Genomic DNA, 16,410 nt, shown 5'->3' on the forward strand with positions numbered 1-16,410 from the left:
GAGCAACAGACAGTATGAACTCGTCCAGCTGCTGCTGCTGCTTCCACCCCCCGTTGCCCACCCTGAATCCCCTACTCCTTGACCCCCCGACCCCCCGACCCCCCGCAGATTATGTCATGGAAAATGCAGCGCGGTCTACCTCAGCCTTGGCGTGCGCGCCTCCGGACTAGCCAGGCTCTCGCGCCTCTCGCCCTGCATAAGCGGGACGCTCGGCATACCAAGACTCGTCTGAAAGATGCGCGCGACGAGGGCCTGCACAGCGCGCTGGACATGGCCCGCCATATCGGTGCCGAGTATTCCAACAACAAGCGGTGCGAAGACGGAGGTGAGGCGCTCAAACTCGGCGTCGGGGAACCCCGCATACCCGTCGAGCACGGTGACGACGACGGGCCGCCAGGTCACAATGTTGCGCTGCTGCGTGTCGGGGTCGAGCTCAATGTAGCTCTGCACAATGTCCGCGCAGAGCGGGATGAGGGCTTTTTCCGTGTCGGCGCGCGATGCGGCGCGCTCGGGCGCCGTGTCGAGGTACATGCGGAACAGGATGGCGACGTAGACGGACGCGGAGCCGGATTCCTGCTTGAGCAGGTTGGGCGGCTGCTTCATGAAGCCCTCGCGGAAGAGGCGGGCGCGCAGGTCGCGGGCGGCGTTGAAGCGGCGGGCAAAGTGGAAGGACTTCTTGAGCACGGCCATGAGGCGGAGGAGCTCGTGTGACGGTATGTGCGAGTAGACGGCGTCGTTGCCAAAGAGCTCCTGCACCGTCTCGATCATGAGGAGCTGCAGCACGCACTTTGTGATGATTTGGTTGAAGAAGCGGCGGCGCGCAGCGGTGACGACGACGGGGGGCTGCTGCGGGTTGTCGTCGGGCCGGTAGTCTTCGAGATCGCTTGTTTGGCGGGCTGGCACGTCGCCAGCTGTGGGCTCTGTGACGAGGGAGGGCCGGTGCGGGGCGTCGAGGCCGTTGATGCCAAGGCCTGTGGAGCTTTCAGAGGGCTCGGTGGCGGGCGGGGTGTCGAGGTTGATGTTTGCAGATTCGGCAATGGATTGTGCGTCGGAATTCGCGCGTGTGCCGTTGAGGGGCGTCGGGGTGGAGCCGGAGGTGGCGGCGGAGAAGAGCGCAGAGGCTTCGGTGCGGTGGAAGAGGTCGACAAAGGCTTTGACGATGAGGCTCCAGTGCTCTGCGGTGAACTTTTGCACGTTCTGCAGGATCAGTTGTTGCAGGCAGTTGCTGCCGATGCGGGCGAGGGTGTCGTTCTCCTGGCAGATGCAGAGCGCGAGGAGGTCGAGGAAGCGGTCGAGCATGTACTCTAGCGCGTCGAAGAAGTGGGTGAAGAGCTTGATCATATTGCGCAGGGCTTGGATCATGGTCGTTGAGAGCCACACAGACAGCTCTTCGTGGTTCAACACCTTGGTCATCTCGGACTTTGACTTCAGGACCATGAAGATGGGATACAGCAGCTGCCGCCACAGCATGTCCCAGAAGTCGCGAGGAAAGTTGCTCCCGTAGCTGACGAGGGTGTCGAAGAGGTAGCTCAGTGCTCGCGAGCGCACTTCCAGATCCTCGCCGGTCATGAGGACGTCGTGGAAGGCAAAGAGCACGGGGAACCAGAACTGCTCTTCCTGCGTCTGGCGAGTGGGTTGCTTGGGTATGGACGAGCCCTTGTCAGAGTCCTTCAGGTAGCCGGCGTGGGCGGACAGCGAGCACTCTGGAGTCCGCAGCATCTTGGGCACCGACGACTTTAGCAGCTCGATAGCCTGCAGGGACTTTTTCTGGAACTTGTAGTTCTTTGAGAACTCGGTCAGGCAGACGATGAGATCTGCAAACGCGCCTTGTGAGATGACGACTCCGAAGCGCGTGTTGTACACTTGCGTGACGTTTTCAAACGCAAGGTTGACGATGCCCTCTGCGGATTGCGTTAGCGGTTGATGTGCAGTGTGACGATGCAGAGACTTGCCGTAAGGCTCCCTCGCGGCAACAGTGAAGACGCCGAACATTGTCTTCCAGCCAGAGCGAATGTTCTCCCCGCGCGCCTGGATCATCTGGATGAGACAGCGCAGGACCATGTCTTTGACGGACACGACGCTGGCGTTGTTGATGATGTGCTCAAACGGCTTCAGAAAGTCCTTTTGGAACTTGAAGCCCGGCAGCTCCTCAATCTCCATAAACTTCATCGACAGCTGTCGCAACGAGTTCAGGGCAAAGTAGACGACGTTTGTGTTTGTATGGCAGCCGACCTCGTTGAAGTGGGCGCCGAGCACGTGCCAGATGTTGGTCCACTCGAAGCGCACACGGGTCATGTTGTATCCGCTGATCTCGACCAGCTTCTGCAAGCTGTAGGTACGCGGCGACTCGCTCTGGCCCGAAGACTGGATCTCCTGCCAGCTGACCTGCACGAGGGCCTTGACAAAGTCGACAATGGCCTCACCGGACAGGTTCGCGCTGTTGGTGAAGATGCGGTCCACTCCCCTGACAATGTCTGTCGACCGGCTTTCCTCGGCCACGTCGGCCGAGAAGTGCACGCTGTTGACGTGCGACTGCCGCCGCCGGCTGCCGGGGACGTGGAGGTTCTTCTTCGACTGCGACGCCGTGTTCGACTTGAGCACGTCTGGCACCGAACGCTCGTCGATGCCAGCCGAGATGAGCTGGAAGCGGTCCAGCTGCGAGACGCAGGTGAGAATCTCGCGCCAAGACTCTCTGAGCAGGTTGCCTTCGGTGTGGGCGACGTCGATGAGCGTCTTGAGCGCCTCCATGCTCTTCGCTTTCATCTCGCTCAGGTTGTAGAGATTGGTGAAGCGGGCGAGGAAAGACACAAAGGCTTGACGGGCATCCGCCAAGTCGAAGAGGCAGGATATGCGGATAGCCAGCTTGATGCCCTCGATGCACAGACGGACAATCTCAATGTTGTGGTCCTGCGCTTGCCCCGACAGCGCCATCAAAAAGGGCATCCAAGTGACCTCGAACATGGGACCGACGTGCTTCGACGACGAGGCGGGTATGTACTTGGAGACGGGCGTAGCGGTCGCGGTCCTGCGCTGAGCCCGGAGGAGCTGCTTGTACAGCTGCTCCGTCTTGTTCGCCATGGCCTCGGAAGCCTGTGCGATGGCTTCCCGCTGCAAGTCCCGAGCGCCGCCGGTCAGCGCCTGGCCGATGCTGGCAAGGCCGAGACCCCCGGCAGGCTGTGGCGCAACCAGACCCTTGTCTGCAGCTGCCTCCTGCTCAGTGTTGAGGACAATCTCGTTGTGCGCAATCTCGTCGTAGATGCCGCGGAGGTAGTCTTCGGGCAAATCTGCACTGTCGTTGATGCCGCGGTTGTTCTTGATGAAGTCTTCCGGTGTCATGCGGGGCCCCTTCATCTTCTTGCTGTGCTGGTCGACGTTCAGCATGATGACCGAGTAGGAGAGAACGTAGGCAGTGTCGGCGTTGGCGAACGCGTTTGGGTTGCCGGTCATGTATCGCTCGGCGTACTTTAGCATGAAACGATCAATCTTCTGCGCTTCTCCCGGGAGGCGGAAGCTCTGGAGGAAGCGACGCAGGGCGTCTACGAACCGAGTCTTGGTGAAGTCCATCAGGTCAACAAAGGCGTGCATGATGGCAATGTTCTCGGGATCGGCTTCGCCGAGAAACTCGCCAAGCGCGCCCTTGTCGATGCGATCGTTGTCGAGGAAGAAACGGGCAATGTCTTCGGGCGAGTCGGACGGGATGAAGCCGTCCTTGATCAGCACCTTCAAGCCCTTCTTGGGCTTGTAGTTGAATGCTCGCACTGCGTTTGTCATGGCAGTCTTTCGCTGCTTTGCCCTCTCCAGCTGGCTGTAGTCGTCTTCGGCAAGCGGCGTTACCGTGCCCGAGTCCGGGCCGGGGGCGGGCGAGTCTGCGAGCGTGCGCGCATCCATCGAGAGCCTCGGATCGTCGAGCGACAATCTCGAGTCTTGCGGCTGTGCTTTTGTGCTTTCCGGCAGCGACTGCTGCGCCCAGCCGACGAGCGACCGCAGGATCTCGACAAGCGCCTCCAGCGCCTCTTGCTTCATGGCGTACTCTTGCGGATAGGCACCGTCGGCATCGTTGGCAGAGTTCATCGACACTGTGGTGAGCGAGGGTGGCAGCGTGCCTCGAGTCTGCCAGTCCATCTGCCTTGCGCGCTTCTCTCGGTGCTCCTGGTAGGCCTGCTGCTGCATGGGCGTAATGGTCACGGGGTTGCTGGAGATCTTGGACAGGTGCTCGACCACGCGCTGATACATGTTGTCGAGGGCAGTGCGGTCGCAGTCGTAGTTCAGATAGACCTCGACGAGTGCGCGCGGGTCCGCGGCGAAACGGCCGAATATGCCGAGGACGTGCTGCTTCTGGAAGGCCGGGGCTGCGCGCTTGTCGAGGGTGGCGAGGTAGATTTCCTTTAGGAAGACCTCGACCTCCTTCTTGAGCATGACGCGCAGATACTTGAGCATCTGCCAGAAAATCTCCGCTGCGACCTCGAAGACGGGCTTGACGGAGCTGGCGCCGTTGCGGCTCAGGCTGAGACACAGGTACTGCTTGATGGCCTGCACAAACGTCGTGGGCTCGTCGCCGCTGCCGCTCCGGATGGTGGCGTAGGGGGAGACAAAGACAGCAATGTTGTTGTGGAGGATGGTGTGGACCATGTGCAGCGAGAGCAGCTTCGACCTCATGCCCTGCGACCGGACGTCCATGGCGTGGTCTACCGAGAGGCCCTTTGTGCTCAGGCGACACATGGCGCGGAAGACGAGGTAGGCGTCCTTGACGAAGATCTCGTCCTCCTCGTCGTCGTCTGCACCCGTCTGCGGCGTGGAGGTGCCGACGCCAGACACGTGCCGCGAGCTGGGCTTGCCCTTTATCCTTGTCACCAAGGTCGGCGCGTTGTCGTGTATGCGGTCGTCGTTGAAGGTCATGCTGTTCTCGAAGCTCTGCAGCGTAATCTTGGGGCCCGTGTGCTTGTCGACGGCCTTGTCGCTGGGCTCTTCCACGTCGGCGTCTTGGGCAGGTTCGTCGTCGTCGTCGTCGCCGTCGCCGTCGCCGTCGCCGTCGCCGCCGCCGCCGCCGCCGCTGGACCCGTCCGTGCCGGGCGACCCCTGTTCGTGGTCCAAGCTGTCGGCCGACCGGTCCTTGTCGTTCAGCGAGGCACGCGACAGGCCAAGGCGGGCCTCCTTGACGGCCAGACGGGCCTTGACGCGCTCAAAGACTGTGCCGACCATCTGGGTCAGGGCGCCCTGGGCGACCTGCTGGTTCGCGCTCGACTTGGACAGCAGGAAGATGTTGTACGTCAGGCGCACGGCCTTGAGCAGGCCGGCGCCGTGGACGACAATCTTGTCGTTGAGGATGGCGGCCAGCAGCGACTTGACAATCTGCAGCTGGACGTCTGGGTGGGTGGCCTCGCCCTGGAAGCAGTCGCATATGGTGTCGATGGCGCGCTCGATGAGCGGCGCTCCCTCGCTGGTCCGGGCACCCTCGGCATGGGGCTCCGACGGGACGGAAAAGTACGAGTAGCTGATCAGCTTGCCGATGCAGTCGAGGGCGGTGATGGAGACGGGCACGTTGGGGACCTCCGAGGCCAGCTGCAGGGGCTCGAACAGCAGCTCCGGGTTGATGCGGGCCGGGTCGCCCTCGCGCTTGATGGCGGCGAGGGCGGCATTGGCGGCGTCGCCGAGCTTCTTGTTCTTGCGGGCGTCCTTGGACGCGGCAATGGTGTCGAGCGCGGTGCCGACGAAGACGAGCGAGCTGCGGGTCGAGGGCCGTGTGGCGGCGGTCGCGGCGGTCGCGGCGGTTGACTGCGAGTCTGTCCGCGGGCGGGGGGCGGCGTGGATGCGCTGGTCGAATATCTGCTCCGACGAGCGCGGCGTGTCTGCGGCATTGGGGACGGGGACGTTCAGCGCGGGCGGCAGCGGCGGCGGTGGCTCGGTGTCTGTCGGGTGTGTGTCTGCAGTGTCTGTCGGGGGTGTGTCTGCGCGGTCTGTCGGGTGCGTTTCTGCGCTGTCTGTCGGAGGTGTGTCTGCGCTGTCCGCCGTGTGTCTGTCCGCCGTGTGTCTGTCCGCCGTGTGTGTGTCCGCCAGGGGAATGTCTTCTGTGTCGGGCTGTGGATTCGCTGCGTCTGTGTGTTGCCGTGCGGGAGGCGCTGCGTCGGCCTCTGTGGCTTCTGTGTCGTCCGTGTCGTCTGTGTCGGGCTGCGGGTGCGCCGCTGTCTCCGCGTCCTCCGCGCCGTCCGCGTCGTCCGCGCGGCCCGCGCTTCCTGCTGGTGTGTCTGCGGGCGGCGCGGTCGTTCGCGGCGTCGCCTCCTGCGCCCTGCCACTTCCTTCCACGTCTGCCGGGGCATCGTCGTGGCGGTGGTCGGCCATGGTGGTGCCTGGGTGTGGGTGCCGGTGCCAGTGCCAGTGCCAGTGCCGGTGCCGGTGTCGGTGTCGGTGCCGGTGTCGGTGTCTGATCTTCTCGTAGACGGACGCTCTGCTTCAGGGGCCTGCTCTGGTTCGCTCGGTCATGCTGAGCCCGTGAATCACGCCCGGCTCGTCGAGTGCAGTGTGTGTGTGCGCGCAGGGCAATTGCCGCGAATGTCGGGTCGGGTCGTGTCGTGCCGTGTCGTGTCGTGTCGGGCGCGCACTCGACATGAGATGACAAGTTTCCCTTGCCCGGGCCTGTGGCTGACGCTGCCTGTGGCGGGCGCTGCCTGTGGCTGACGCGACCGCGCTGCCGCTGCCCGTGGCTGGCGCCTGCGCTCCGATGCACGCCTTACCGCTCGGGGCCTGGTCTTCGAGAATCGCCCGGACTCCGATTGCAACACATTTTGTTGGGCTGACCGTCTCAACCATCACGGCATCTCCTCGTCGACCGTCGCCTCGCATCACCACCGCGCCGCCGCGTGCCTCTGACCCCCATCGCCCCGTCCGTCGCGCCCTCGCTCCCGACGGTCCCTCGCCCACCACACCCGCAGAATTCTGAGCGCAGCCCGGCGTCTCGACACAATGCCTGCCACCACCATCCTGTCCCGTGCCGGGGCTCAATTGAGCTCGCGGGCGCCCATTGCCCTGCGCGCCCAGCTGCAGAGGTGCGTCCGCCGTCTGCCGCCCGTCGTCGAGCCCGCGCTGGGCTTCGCTGGCGGCCGTCGGACGCCTCCCGGGCCCGCAGCTCAGTGTACTGACTTGCCGCAGACGCACGCCCGCCCTCGCCGCCCTCGCGCGCTTCTATGCCTGTGAGCGCCCCCGAGCCCCGCCGGACAATTACCTGCGCATGCTAACCGACCCCCCCCCCCCAGCGTATCCCCCGCACACGGTCGTCAGCATGCCCGCGCTGTCGCCCACCATGACGGCCGGCAACATCGGCACTTGGCAGAAGAAGGTCGGCGACTCGATAGCCCCCGGCGACGTGCTCGTCGAGATTGAGACAGACAAGGCCCAGATGGACTTTGAGTTCCAGGAGGAGGGCACCATCGCCAAGATCCTGCGCGACGCCGGCGACAAGGACGTGGCCGTCGGCAGCGTGAGTGCACTCGCCAACCCGCCGCGAGACCGGAGCTAACTGCCCCAGCCGATTGCCATTATGGTCGAGGAGGGCGAGGACGTGTCCGCCTTTGAAAAGTTCTCCGTCGAGGACGCTGGCGGCGACAAAAAGGCCGCCGCGCCGTCCAAGGAGGGCAACGCCGCCGAAGCCAGCGAGCCCGCCGACACTGGCTCCCCGACGGCGCCGCCCGCCCAGGACGGCGCGGCTCCCGTCTCGCGCGAGTCGGACAGCACCGGCGCCCGCCTCGAGACGGTGCTGCAGCGCGCCCCCGCCGTCTCGCCCGCGGCCAAGAAGCTCGCGCTCGAAAAGGGCATCGCGCTCAAGAGCATCAAGGGCACCGGCCGCGGCGGCGCCGTCACCAGGGAGGACGTCGACAAGGCCCAGCCCGCTGCTGCGCCCGGCGGCGGCGCCGCCGGGCAGTCCGCCGCGACGTACGAGGACACGGAGGCGTCGAGCATGCGCAAGGTTATTGCCACGCGGCTGACCGAGTCGATGCAGCAGAACCCCCACTACTACGTGGCGTCGAGCATCTCCGTGTCCAAGCTGCTCAAGCTGCGCGAGGCCCTCAACGCGGCCTCGGACGGCGCCTACAAGCTGTCGGTCAACGACCTGCTCGTCAAGGCCCTCGCCGTGGCCGCGCGCAAGGTCCCCGCCGCCAACTCGTCGTGGCGCGACGTGGACGGCAAGGTCGTCATCCGCCAGCACAACGTCGTCGACGTCAGCGTCGCCGTCTCCACCCCCTCGGGCCTCATGACGCCGATTGTCAAGAACGTCAACGGGCTGGGTCTGCAGGCCATCTCCGCCCAGATCAAGGACCTCGGCAAGCGCGCCCGCGATGGCAAGCTCAAGCCCGACGAGTACCAGGGCGGCTCCATCACCATCTCCAACATGGGCATGAACCCGGCCGTCGAGCGTTTCACCGCCGTCATCAACCCGCCCCAGGCCTGCATCGTCGCCATCGGCACAACCACAAAGGTCGCCGTCCCCGCCGAGTCGGACGACGGTGCGCAGGGCGTTGCCTGGGACGACCAGATTGTCATCACCGCCTCGTTTGACCACAAGGTCGTTGACGGTGCTGTTGGTGGCGAGTTTGTCAAGGAGCTCAAGCGCGCTATTGAGAACCCGCTCGAGCTGTTGCTGTAGAGGATGGAGGCGCCGTGTGTAGGGAGGGAGAGGCGTCGTGTGTAGTGAGGGAGAGGCGTCGTGTGTAGTGAGGGAGAGGCGCCATGTGTAGTGAGGAGAGGCGAATTGTACAATGGAACCTGCACATCTTTTAAACCCTTACCGATATCTAGTTGCATAGGATGAAGCATCTTTCTTCTTCTTCACTGCCTTGCTATGAGTGCTGTCTCAAATCATGTCGAGTGAGGGCGCAAGGAATCCCCTCTCATCATACACTCATACACTCACTTACATCGTGCCGTCATGTTCCGCACCACCTCCACCTCCACCTCCACCACCACCACCACCACCATCACACCGCTCCACTCCACTCCATTCCACTCCATTCCGCTCCATTCCACTCCACTCCATTCCACTCTGCTCCACTCCACTCCGCTCCGCTACTTGACTTTGTGCCACGCTACTGAATGTCAAACAGCGTCTTGAGCTGAATCAACAGCTTCCACTCCTCCTGACTAACATCATTCCGGAAAAACTCCTTGAGCGTATCAATACTCTTCCGACTAATCGCCGCATACAGCGTATCATCCTCCTCAAGATGGCGTCCATACATGGGCTGATTAGGCCCCTCGATCTTAACCGCGACACTGGGGGACCCGCGCTTGCAGATCTGGATCTGCTTGTGATCGCGCTCAATGGAGGTGACTCTGCCGAGCTGGATGATCTCCTTTGCGCCGGTGACGGGGTTCTTCTTGACCGCGCAGATGGGCGTTGTGATGCGCAGATTGCCCTCGACGACGTCGACGCCGATGACGATGGGGTCTTTTTTGTTGAAGACTGCGACGGGTCGCAGAACGCAGGGGAAGACGGCGAGCATTTTGGATTCTTCTTTGCGCTGCTCTTCCAGCTGTTTCATGTGCGCTGTGAATTTGTCAAAGAGGTGGTAGATGATGTCTGCTTCAAAGATTTTGACGCCGATTTCCTCTGCGTACGCTTTGGCTTCTTTGTCGACTTTGACGTCGAAACAGAGCATTACCGCGTATTCTTTGGCTTTTTCGAGCATCACGCCCGCGCGCAGCACGTCCTTGCGGAATACAGGGCCGATTGAGATGGTCGATACGGGGATCTTGGATACGCGGAGGAACTCGAGGAGCGCTTCGAGAGAACCGAGCGTCGACGCCTGCACCGACACGCCGCGACCGGACTTGGACACATTGCTGAGCAGGTGCTCGAGGTCGCCCATGACTTCGTCCATGAGGTCCTCCTCGTCGTCGTCGGGGCCGACGACGAGCAGCCGCGAACCAGCAATGGCGTTGTCGAGACCATCCGCCGCGATCTTAATACCCATCGCCGCCTTGACTTCCTTGTTGTGTACGTACACCGACTTGACGCGCAGTTCCTTCATCTCGGCGGGTGTGAGGAGCGCACGCACGTTGGTGACGATCGGCTCGGGGTTACCGCACACCACTATCCGGTCGCCTTCGTGCAGGACACCGTTGGACAGGATGACGTCGATTGTTGTGCCGAGACCCTCGATCACCTTGACTTCGAGAACGGTACACTCGACCTCGGAGAGGTACATGAGGTTGTTGGTAAGACGGCTCTGCGTGAGCGAGACGATGAGCTTGATCATGTCGGGGATACCCTCACCCGTGTGCGCCGACGTCGGGCATACCGACACGTACTTGGATATGTTCTTGTTCTTGAAGAACAGCTCCGAGTTGAATCCCTGCTCGGCCAGCTGTGTGCGGACAAAGGTCCAGCGCTCCTCGAATTCCGACTGCACCGACTGCTTCTGCAGGTTAAATGAGTCCTCGAAGCCGTTGTTGTCGATCTTCTTCCACCCGAAGAGGCGATCGATCTTGTTGAGCGCGACGATGAAGGGTGTTTTCCTGCCACGGAGCAGCTTCATCGACTCAATTGTCTGCGGCTCAAGACCGTGCATGATGTCGATGACCAGAATGGCAATGTTGCACAGCGAGGAACCACGAGAGCGCAGGTTGGTGAAAGACTCGTGCCCAGGTGTGTCGATGACGAGAAGACCGGGGACGTTGAACTTGAAGCTGTGGTCCCTGTTGACCACGGCGACCTTCTTCTCGAGAGCCGCGACGGGGAAGTAGGTGGCACCGATTTGCTGAGTAATACCTCCGGCTTCGCCCTCCTGGACGTTGGTCTGGCGGATCTTGTCAAGTAGCTTTGTCTTACCCGTATCGACGTGACCAAGAATACAGCAAATGGGTGATCGCAGGTTGTCCTTGGAGCGCTCGGCCAGAGCAGCCTCGTGTGCCTCCTTTCGTCGTGCAGCGGCAGCCTCTTTGCGTGCGGCCTCCGCCCTCTGTGTAGCAGTGCCCTGCTCATCCTCGGAAGAGTCGTCCTCGCTGTCATCCTCAGAGTCGTCTTCCGAATCAGAATCCGAGTCGGAATCTGCGGCTGTCGCAGCAGGCTTCGCGACCGCCTTGCCCGCTGGCTCTACGGCCTTCGCTGCAGCAGCCTTGGCAGCTTCGGCCTTGTCTGCCTCGTCCTCAGACTCGGCGTCCCAGCTGTCCTTGACGCCGTCCATCTCGTCAGCCTGAGCTTCCCAGTCGCCGAGATCGGACCCGTCGTCGCCCTTCTTAGCATCTGCATCAGCCTTGGCCTTCTCGGCCTCAGCAGCAGCTTTGGCGGCCTGCTCTTCGGCCAGCTTCAGCTCCGCCAGCTTCTTCGCAGCCTCCTCAGCCTCACGAGCCTCGCGCTCCTTCTGCTCCTGCTGTTGCTTCCTCTTTTTGCGGTCATCGTACTTGGGTTTCTTGGGTGCCTCCGGCTCGCCCTCAAGCGCTGCGACCTTGACACCGCTCTCGAGCATCTGCTTCAGGCGCAGGTCGGCCTTGGCCTTGGCCTCCTTCTGCGCCTTGGTCATGTATTTACCCTCCTTCTTGAGCTGCTCGATCTTCTCCTTCTCGCGCTGCTTCTTAGCGGCCTTGGCCTCTTCTTTGCGCTTCTGCTCCTCAGCGGCGAGCTTCTCCTCTTCCTCGGCGCGAGCCTTGTCCTCAGCCTCGAGGCGGGCCTGCTCCTCCTGCTGCTTGCGCAGCGCCTCCTGTTGCTTCTGAAGGGCGGCAAGGGCAGCAGGGACCTTCTTCTTCTTGCCGCCGGCCGCGGGCGCAGCGGCCTCGGGTGTGGGTGCAGCGGCCTCGACGGGTTTGGCCTCGGGCGCTTTGGCTTCAGGTTTCGCGGGAGCGGACGTCTTCTTCTTCGCAGCCTGCATTGCAATCAGCAGATTAACCTACAGTGGGTTGAGCCTCCCATACCATCTCCTTCTTACGCTGCTTCTCCTTCTCCTTCTTCTCCTTCTCTTTCTCGGCCTTGGTCTTCATGCGTGGCGCCTCGGTCGGCGATGTCTCTGGCGCAGGCTCGTCCTTCTGTGCAGCTCCGCTCTTCTTGTTCTTCTTGCCGTAGTTTCCAGCAAAAACATCGTCGTCATCGTCGTCGAAGTTGGCCTCCTGAGGTGCCTTGTCCGCGAAGTCGTCGCCGCCGTCGGCAGCCGGTGCGTCTTCGCCCTCGATATCCGGGTTTGCGCCCTTCTTGTTCTTCTTCTTGCCGCGCCTTTGGAGGGCGGCCATCAGGCCACCACCCACATCCTCTTCAGCGCCAGCTTCCTCTGCGGCTTTGGCCTCCTGCGCGAGAGCATCGTTCTCGGTGGTGACGGTCTCGCCGAGCTCGGCCTCCCAGTCGTCGTCCTGCTGCTTCTTCTTTCCCTTCTTAGGCGCCATTTCGTCGGTCAAGCTTTTCGCGTGCGTGAAAAGGGTCGCTCGTGCGGAGTATGTAGGCTGCCGACGGGAGCGGTTCCTGTGGCGGCGGGGTTGACAAGATCAGGTTCGAATTCACGAAAGCTGCAGATGGGCTTCGATGTGGGCCCTGGAGACTAGCTAGCCTTTTTGAAAGATCCCGTGAGTCAAAACTAAGCCAACGAAGGCCTGGATCTAGCAAGGAAGTAACAGGAAATCGAAGCGTGAGGCAAACGCACACAGGCCTTCGAAATTCGTCTGCTGCTTCGATTGTTCGAAGGCGCGCTAATTGGCGGGGTGACGTCTGTGCGCCTGCCACTACGTCGATGGGCTGTGGCGTTAATGCTGATGCCTCAACATGATCATCAAGTCTATTTCGAAACGCTTAGGGTCCATCAATAAGTTTGAGTTCTCGTGGCTCACTCCAACGGCTGGCAGCTAAAGAGCACGGGGCATCGGGATTGCGCGGCTGGAGTTTTGAATAGGCACGTTGTGACAAAGGAGCAAAAGGAATCCCTTCTGCCTCTCGGAGACAGGTGGTAGATCTACCACAAGAGCAAGTGCTGCGACACATGTGCCTTGACCGTGCGAGGTCACTGCAAGACAACCGTTCTTCTGAGGGAGAGGGTATCGTGACTCGAGAGCGGCAGATGCAATCAAGCACTATGGAAGAGACTCTCGACCGAGGGCTCGTTCATCACAGCGAGCGATAATTTTGTATCCGGGCGCGTCAAACAACGTTCTGTAAGTGGTCCCCTTGATTGCATACAGGGACCAGTTCGAAATCGTAAAGTATGTTGGATTTCAGCCTGGATGTCTAGTGGATTGCGTTGTGAGGCTCTTCATCGGAGGTGCAGCGGCGAACGAATGGGTATGCACGTCTGGCAACAGCAGGTGACCCATGCCCTTCAATCATTTCATGGAAGGAGCTCCTGCATGGCGTTTTGTTGATCACTCAGGGATCTAAGCCAAAACTACAACGCTCACTGCATCCAATTCAACTACCGCTTCTCACTCGAACCATCACGCCGTTATTCATCGCTTCATACTCAAGGGCATACTTGAAGGCCTATTTACGGTGTGCTTATGCACGTAATATGGCTCTTGTTCCTTGTTACAGCTATAAAATGTCAAAATGTAGACTACACTTGTACACCTAAATAGATTATAGGCTGCTTATACAAGGCTAATTCTCTGTGACATTCTTCAAGTTCTTGGTTGCCGAGCCTTTTAGGATATTCAGCTTTGCCCATCGATTTGTCCCCGTGGGTCATTGATCGAGTGCGGGCGTATCCCAAGTACATCAAGAAAGTCTAGTGGTCCCCACAACCCATCCGCTAGGTTCAAAACATCTTTGTCGCGTTTCGAGGGAGGAAGGCACTTGTTGCTCAACATTTGACGGGAAATTGGAGATTACAAGTTGCATGAACGCGATAACGTGGACGTTCTGGCGAATCTAGAAGACTGTGGCGAGGTGTGCTGTGGGCACGAGGGGGCGAAAAATTTCTGGAAGGGTCATCACCACTTGTTGGGAGCTCAGGAGCAAAGGCAGGGAAAGTTTTAGCGGAGACATGATTCTACGCGGGAGGCAAGATTGGGCACGAGATGATGAGATTGGAATGAAGCATATACAAAGACTTCTCGACGAATGATGAATGTCCCCTTCGGAACTTAGGTATGAGATTGATCAAAATGTGTGATCAACTCGCTGTTGCACGCCTCAATCTTCCCCAACATTCACTCGGTCCCATTGGTGTTTACCTAGTCGGAGTCTGACATGTCAATGTCAGTATTGTAATTAGTGTAGGACCTATCAGATGCTGAAGTCGATATCGACGAGTCGGAATGATCACCGTCATTGTTCGCATCGTAGTCTTACTCATCTGCGGACTTGTACTCTGTTTCGGTGTTTCGGAATTGCCTGTGTCTGAGTTTGTGTCGTCTCCTGCTATATAAGCGCTTTCATATTCCGAGTCATCTGGAGAGGAGGTTCGCACTTTGGAATATTGCTCTTCCTTAGAATCCTGTTCTTCCTTAGAATCTTTGCTTTCTTGCATCAGCTCGGTCAATTCAAGGTCTAGATCGTCCGCCGTATCCTGATGCAGCTCGACAATGCACTTCGTGCGGGGATGAGCCAGATATTTCGGAATTGGGACTGGGTTTAGAGTCTGCCATGCTTGAAAATCTCGACAGTGATCTGGTTAGAGTGGCAAGGGCTGCGGCTGGCAGCGCACTGTGCAATAGCATAAGCTCGCCTCGTGCCAGTCGCGAAGGCGGGTGCGACATAGCGCGTGCTTGCCACAAGGGAAGAGCAGTGGAACAACCTTCTCGTGCGTATCAGTCTCTCAAGAGAACCACTTCTCCTTGCAGGATATGTATTCTGTGCCTGCGGTGGATGGGAGATGCTCTATGCTGGTAACTCGTTCAACGTTGTGAGGACAGTCCGGCTCATTGTCGTTGGGAGAGCGACCATACGACTTCGTCTTAACTATAGTGTTTAGCAGAGACGTCTTGTCTGTTGAGAATGGGGCTGCGAACCGTGTTTGAGAGTACCGATTATCCACAGATGTGTGCAAAGTGGAAGTGGTGAAAGCTTGCACCTCATCTGCTGTTAATAACGATCATTATGGTGCCTCAAAGTGTTGTATCATGCGCGCATGGTGTTGTGATGGTCGGAGCATTGCTGCCAGGTCTGAGAACTGCTGCGTATGGCATCCGGGCAAAGCATGCGCTGAATGCGAGCGATCTTGCTTTCTCGGCTCACTATTTACGTGCGGAATTAAGGAATCTTGAGCGTCGTTCAGTAAGTCATTCAAGTTCTGGGAGTTCCCGATGTGCAAAGTGGTCCCCATATACCGTCGTAGTTACTGAGTACCGAGGACCCATGGTGGCATTCTTGTTCAGAGGCCACACACACAGAGTCTTCTGGCGCAGTCAAGATCTGCAGAACACAACATCTATATCATGATGCTCTAGAGTTGACGTGTGCATCTTGAGAAAGCTTTCCAGAGCCAAAGCTGACAGTTATTCGAGCGGGGTCGAAGATGACGTAACAAGCCCACAGCACGACTGATGAGGGTGAGAGGGATCCCGGAGGAAGCCACGTAGCGCTGTCCGTCTCATCATTCTCCCTTTTTGGTACATTGTATTCCTCATATCACAATGGTGGCCAAAGAGAGGCCATATCTCGACCGCGTCTTCACTGCCAGTAGCACGGAGGAATCCCAGCGGCTCTATGACGAGTGGGCTGCAACATACGAATCAGACATGCAAAAGCGAGACTTTACAGCACCGCGACTCGTTGCGGAAGCAGTCGCCAGAGGGCTCAGGCTCAACCATCTACATCGAGACCCCGGTGAGGTCCTCAAAGGCGTCCGAATAGTGGATGCCGGCTGCGGAACTGGCACCGTCGACAACGAGCTTGCAGAGATAGGCGCAAAAGATATCGACGGTCTTGATATCAGCAAAGGCATGCTGCAAGTTGCGCGCAAGAGTGGTGTTTACAAGGATCTGAAGATTGCAGACCTGATGAAGAAGCTAAAATTCGATGATGGAGAGTACTACTGTGGCGTATCGATGGAAAACTGCGCTGAGTTGCTCGCTAGCTAGGAGCCGACCATATATACATGCCCTGAGACGTGTTAGTCCAAGGAAGTCAACAGAGGTGACGATCAAGGCCTATAGGACCGACTTGCACCGCAACAAGCACGATGCGCTTACCTGCTGCGGCACGTTCACGCATGGGTATCTAGGGCCAGAGCCGCTCGCTGAGTTCGTGCGGATTGCGAAGAGCGGAGGCGTTGTTGTTGCTACGGTGCTGGACAGCCACTGGGTGGAGAAGGGATTTGAGGCTGAGGCCAAGCGATTAAAGGAGACTGGCGTATGCTCCATTGTGGAGCACAAGGTCCATCAATATCGCAGAGATGCAGGAGGAGGACGCACCCTGATTCTCAGGAGTCTCTGAGAACAGACTAAGTCAGTGAAAATCCTCGATGAAGTTTGCTCTTGGGTTCTTCGTCACGTCGTGATCGCAGC

The 16,410-nt window shown here is 59.6% G+C and overlaps 4 protein-coding genes across 4 annotated transcripts; 2 read left to right on the top strand and 2 right to left on the bottom strand.

Moving 5' to 3' along the window:
- Positions 1 to 135: 135 nt before the first annotated feature.
- On the bottom strand, positions 136 to 6,336 carry M421DRAFT_102107 (uncharacterized protein; the record flags this gene model as incomplete). Its single annotated transcript, XM_033586727.1, has 3 exons — positions 136 to 1,901; positions 1,953 to 5,921; positions 6,291 to 6,336. The coding sequence occupies 3 exons, from the start codon at positions 6,334 to 6,336 to the stop codon at positions 136 to 138; spliced, it is 5,781 nt and encodes a 1,926-aa protein (XP_033447268.1).
- A 528-nt stretch (positions 6,337 to 6,864) lies between these two features.
- On the top strand, positions 6,865 to 8,741 carry M421DRAFT_422256 (putative dihydrolipoamide acetyltransferase). The gene is made up of 4 exons (XM_033593105.1): positions 6,865 to 7,040; positions 7,144 to 7,184; positions 7,248 to 7,471; positions 7,520 to 8,741. Exons 1-4 carry the CDS (start codon positions 6,958 to 6,960, stop codon positions 8,633 to 8,635), a joined length of 1,464 nt encoding a protein of 487 aa, XP_033447269.1. The 5' UTR covers positions 6,865 to 6,957; the 3' UTR covers positions 8,636 to 8,741.
- M421DRAFT_422258 (uncharacterized protein) lies at positions 8,641 to 12,621 on the bottom strand. Its single transcript, XM_033593106.1, has 2 exons — positions 11,899 to 12,621; positions 8,641 to 11,849 (listed from the first exon to the last, which is right to left on the bottom strand). The coding sequence occupies exons 1-2, from the start codon at positions 12,358 to 12,360 to the stop codon at positions 9,075 to 9,077; spliced, it is 3,237 nt and encodes a 1,078-aa protein (XP_033447270.1). The 5' UTR covers positions 12,361 to 12,621; the 3' UTR covers positions 8,641 to 9,074.
- Positions 12,622 to 15,482: 2,861 nt separating this feature from the next.
- On the top strand, positions 15,483 to 16,339 carry M421DRAFT_394911 (S-adenosyl-L-methionine-dependent methyltransferase; the record flags this gene model as incomplete). Its single annotated transcript, XM_033590077.1, has 2 exons — positions 15,483 to 15,945; positions 16,082 to 16,339. The coding sequence occupies exons 1-2, from the start codon at positions 15,538 to 15,540 to the stop codon at positions 16,337 to 16,339; spliced, it is 666 nt and encodes a 221-aa protein (XP_033447271.1). The 5' UTR covers positions 15,483 to 15,537.
- Positions 16,340 to 16,410: the final 71 nt, after the last annotated feature.

The sequence above is a fragment of the Didymella exigua genome (assembly GCF_010094145.1).
Source record: "Didymella exigua CBS 183.55 unplaced genomic scaffold M421scaffold_19, whole genome shotgun sequence".
NCBI classification, from domain to species: Eukaryota; Fungi; Ascomycota; class Dothideomycetes; order Pleosporales; family Didymellaceae; genus Didymella; species Didymella exigua.

What these genes read in the sequence shown, in the direction of transcription:
- M421DRAFT_422258 (XM_033593106.1), bottom strand. Translation starts at nt 12,360, where the DNA reads ATGGCGCCTAAGAAGGGAAAGAAGAAGCAGCAGGACGACGACTGGGAG. An exon ending in AGCAGCGTAAGAAGGAGATG is followed by an intron (nt 11,850 to 11,898) that starts GTATGGGAGGCT and finishes ATTGCAATGCAG; the next exon opens with GCTGCGAAGAAGAAGACGTC.
- M421DRAFT_422256 (XM_033593105.1), top strand. Translation starts at nt 6,958, where the DNA reads ATGCCTGCCACCACCATCCTGTCCCGTGCCGGGGCTCAATTGAGCTCG. An exon ending in CCTCGCGCGCTTCTATGCCT is followed by an intron (nt 7,185 to 7,247) that starts GTGAGCGCCCCC and finishes CCCCCCCCCCAG; the next exon opens with CGTATCCCCCGCACACGGTC. An exon ending in AGGACGTGGCCGTCGGCAGC is followed by an intron (nt 7,472 to 7,519) that starts GTGAGTGCACTC and finishes TAACTGCCCCAG; the next exon opens with CCGATTGCCATTATGGTCGA.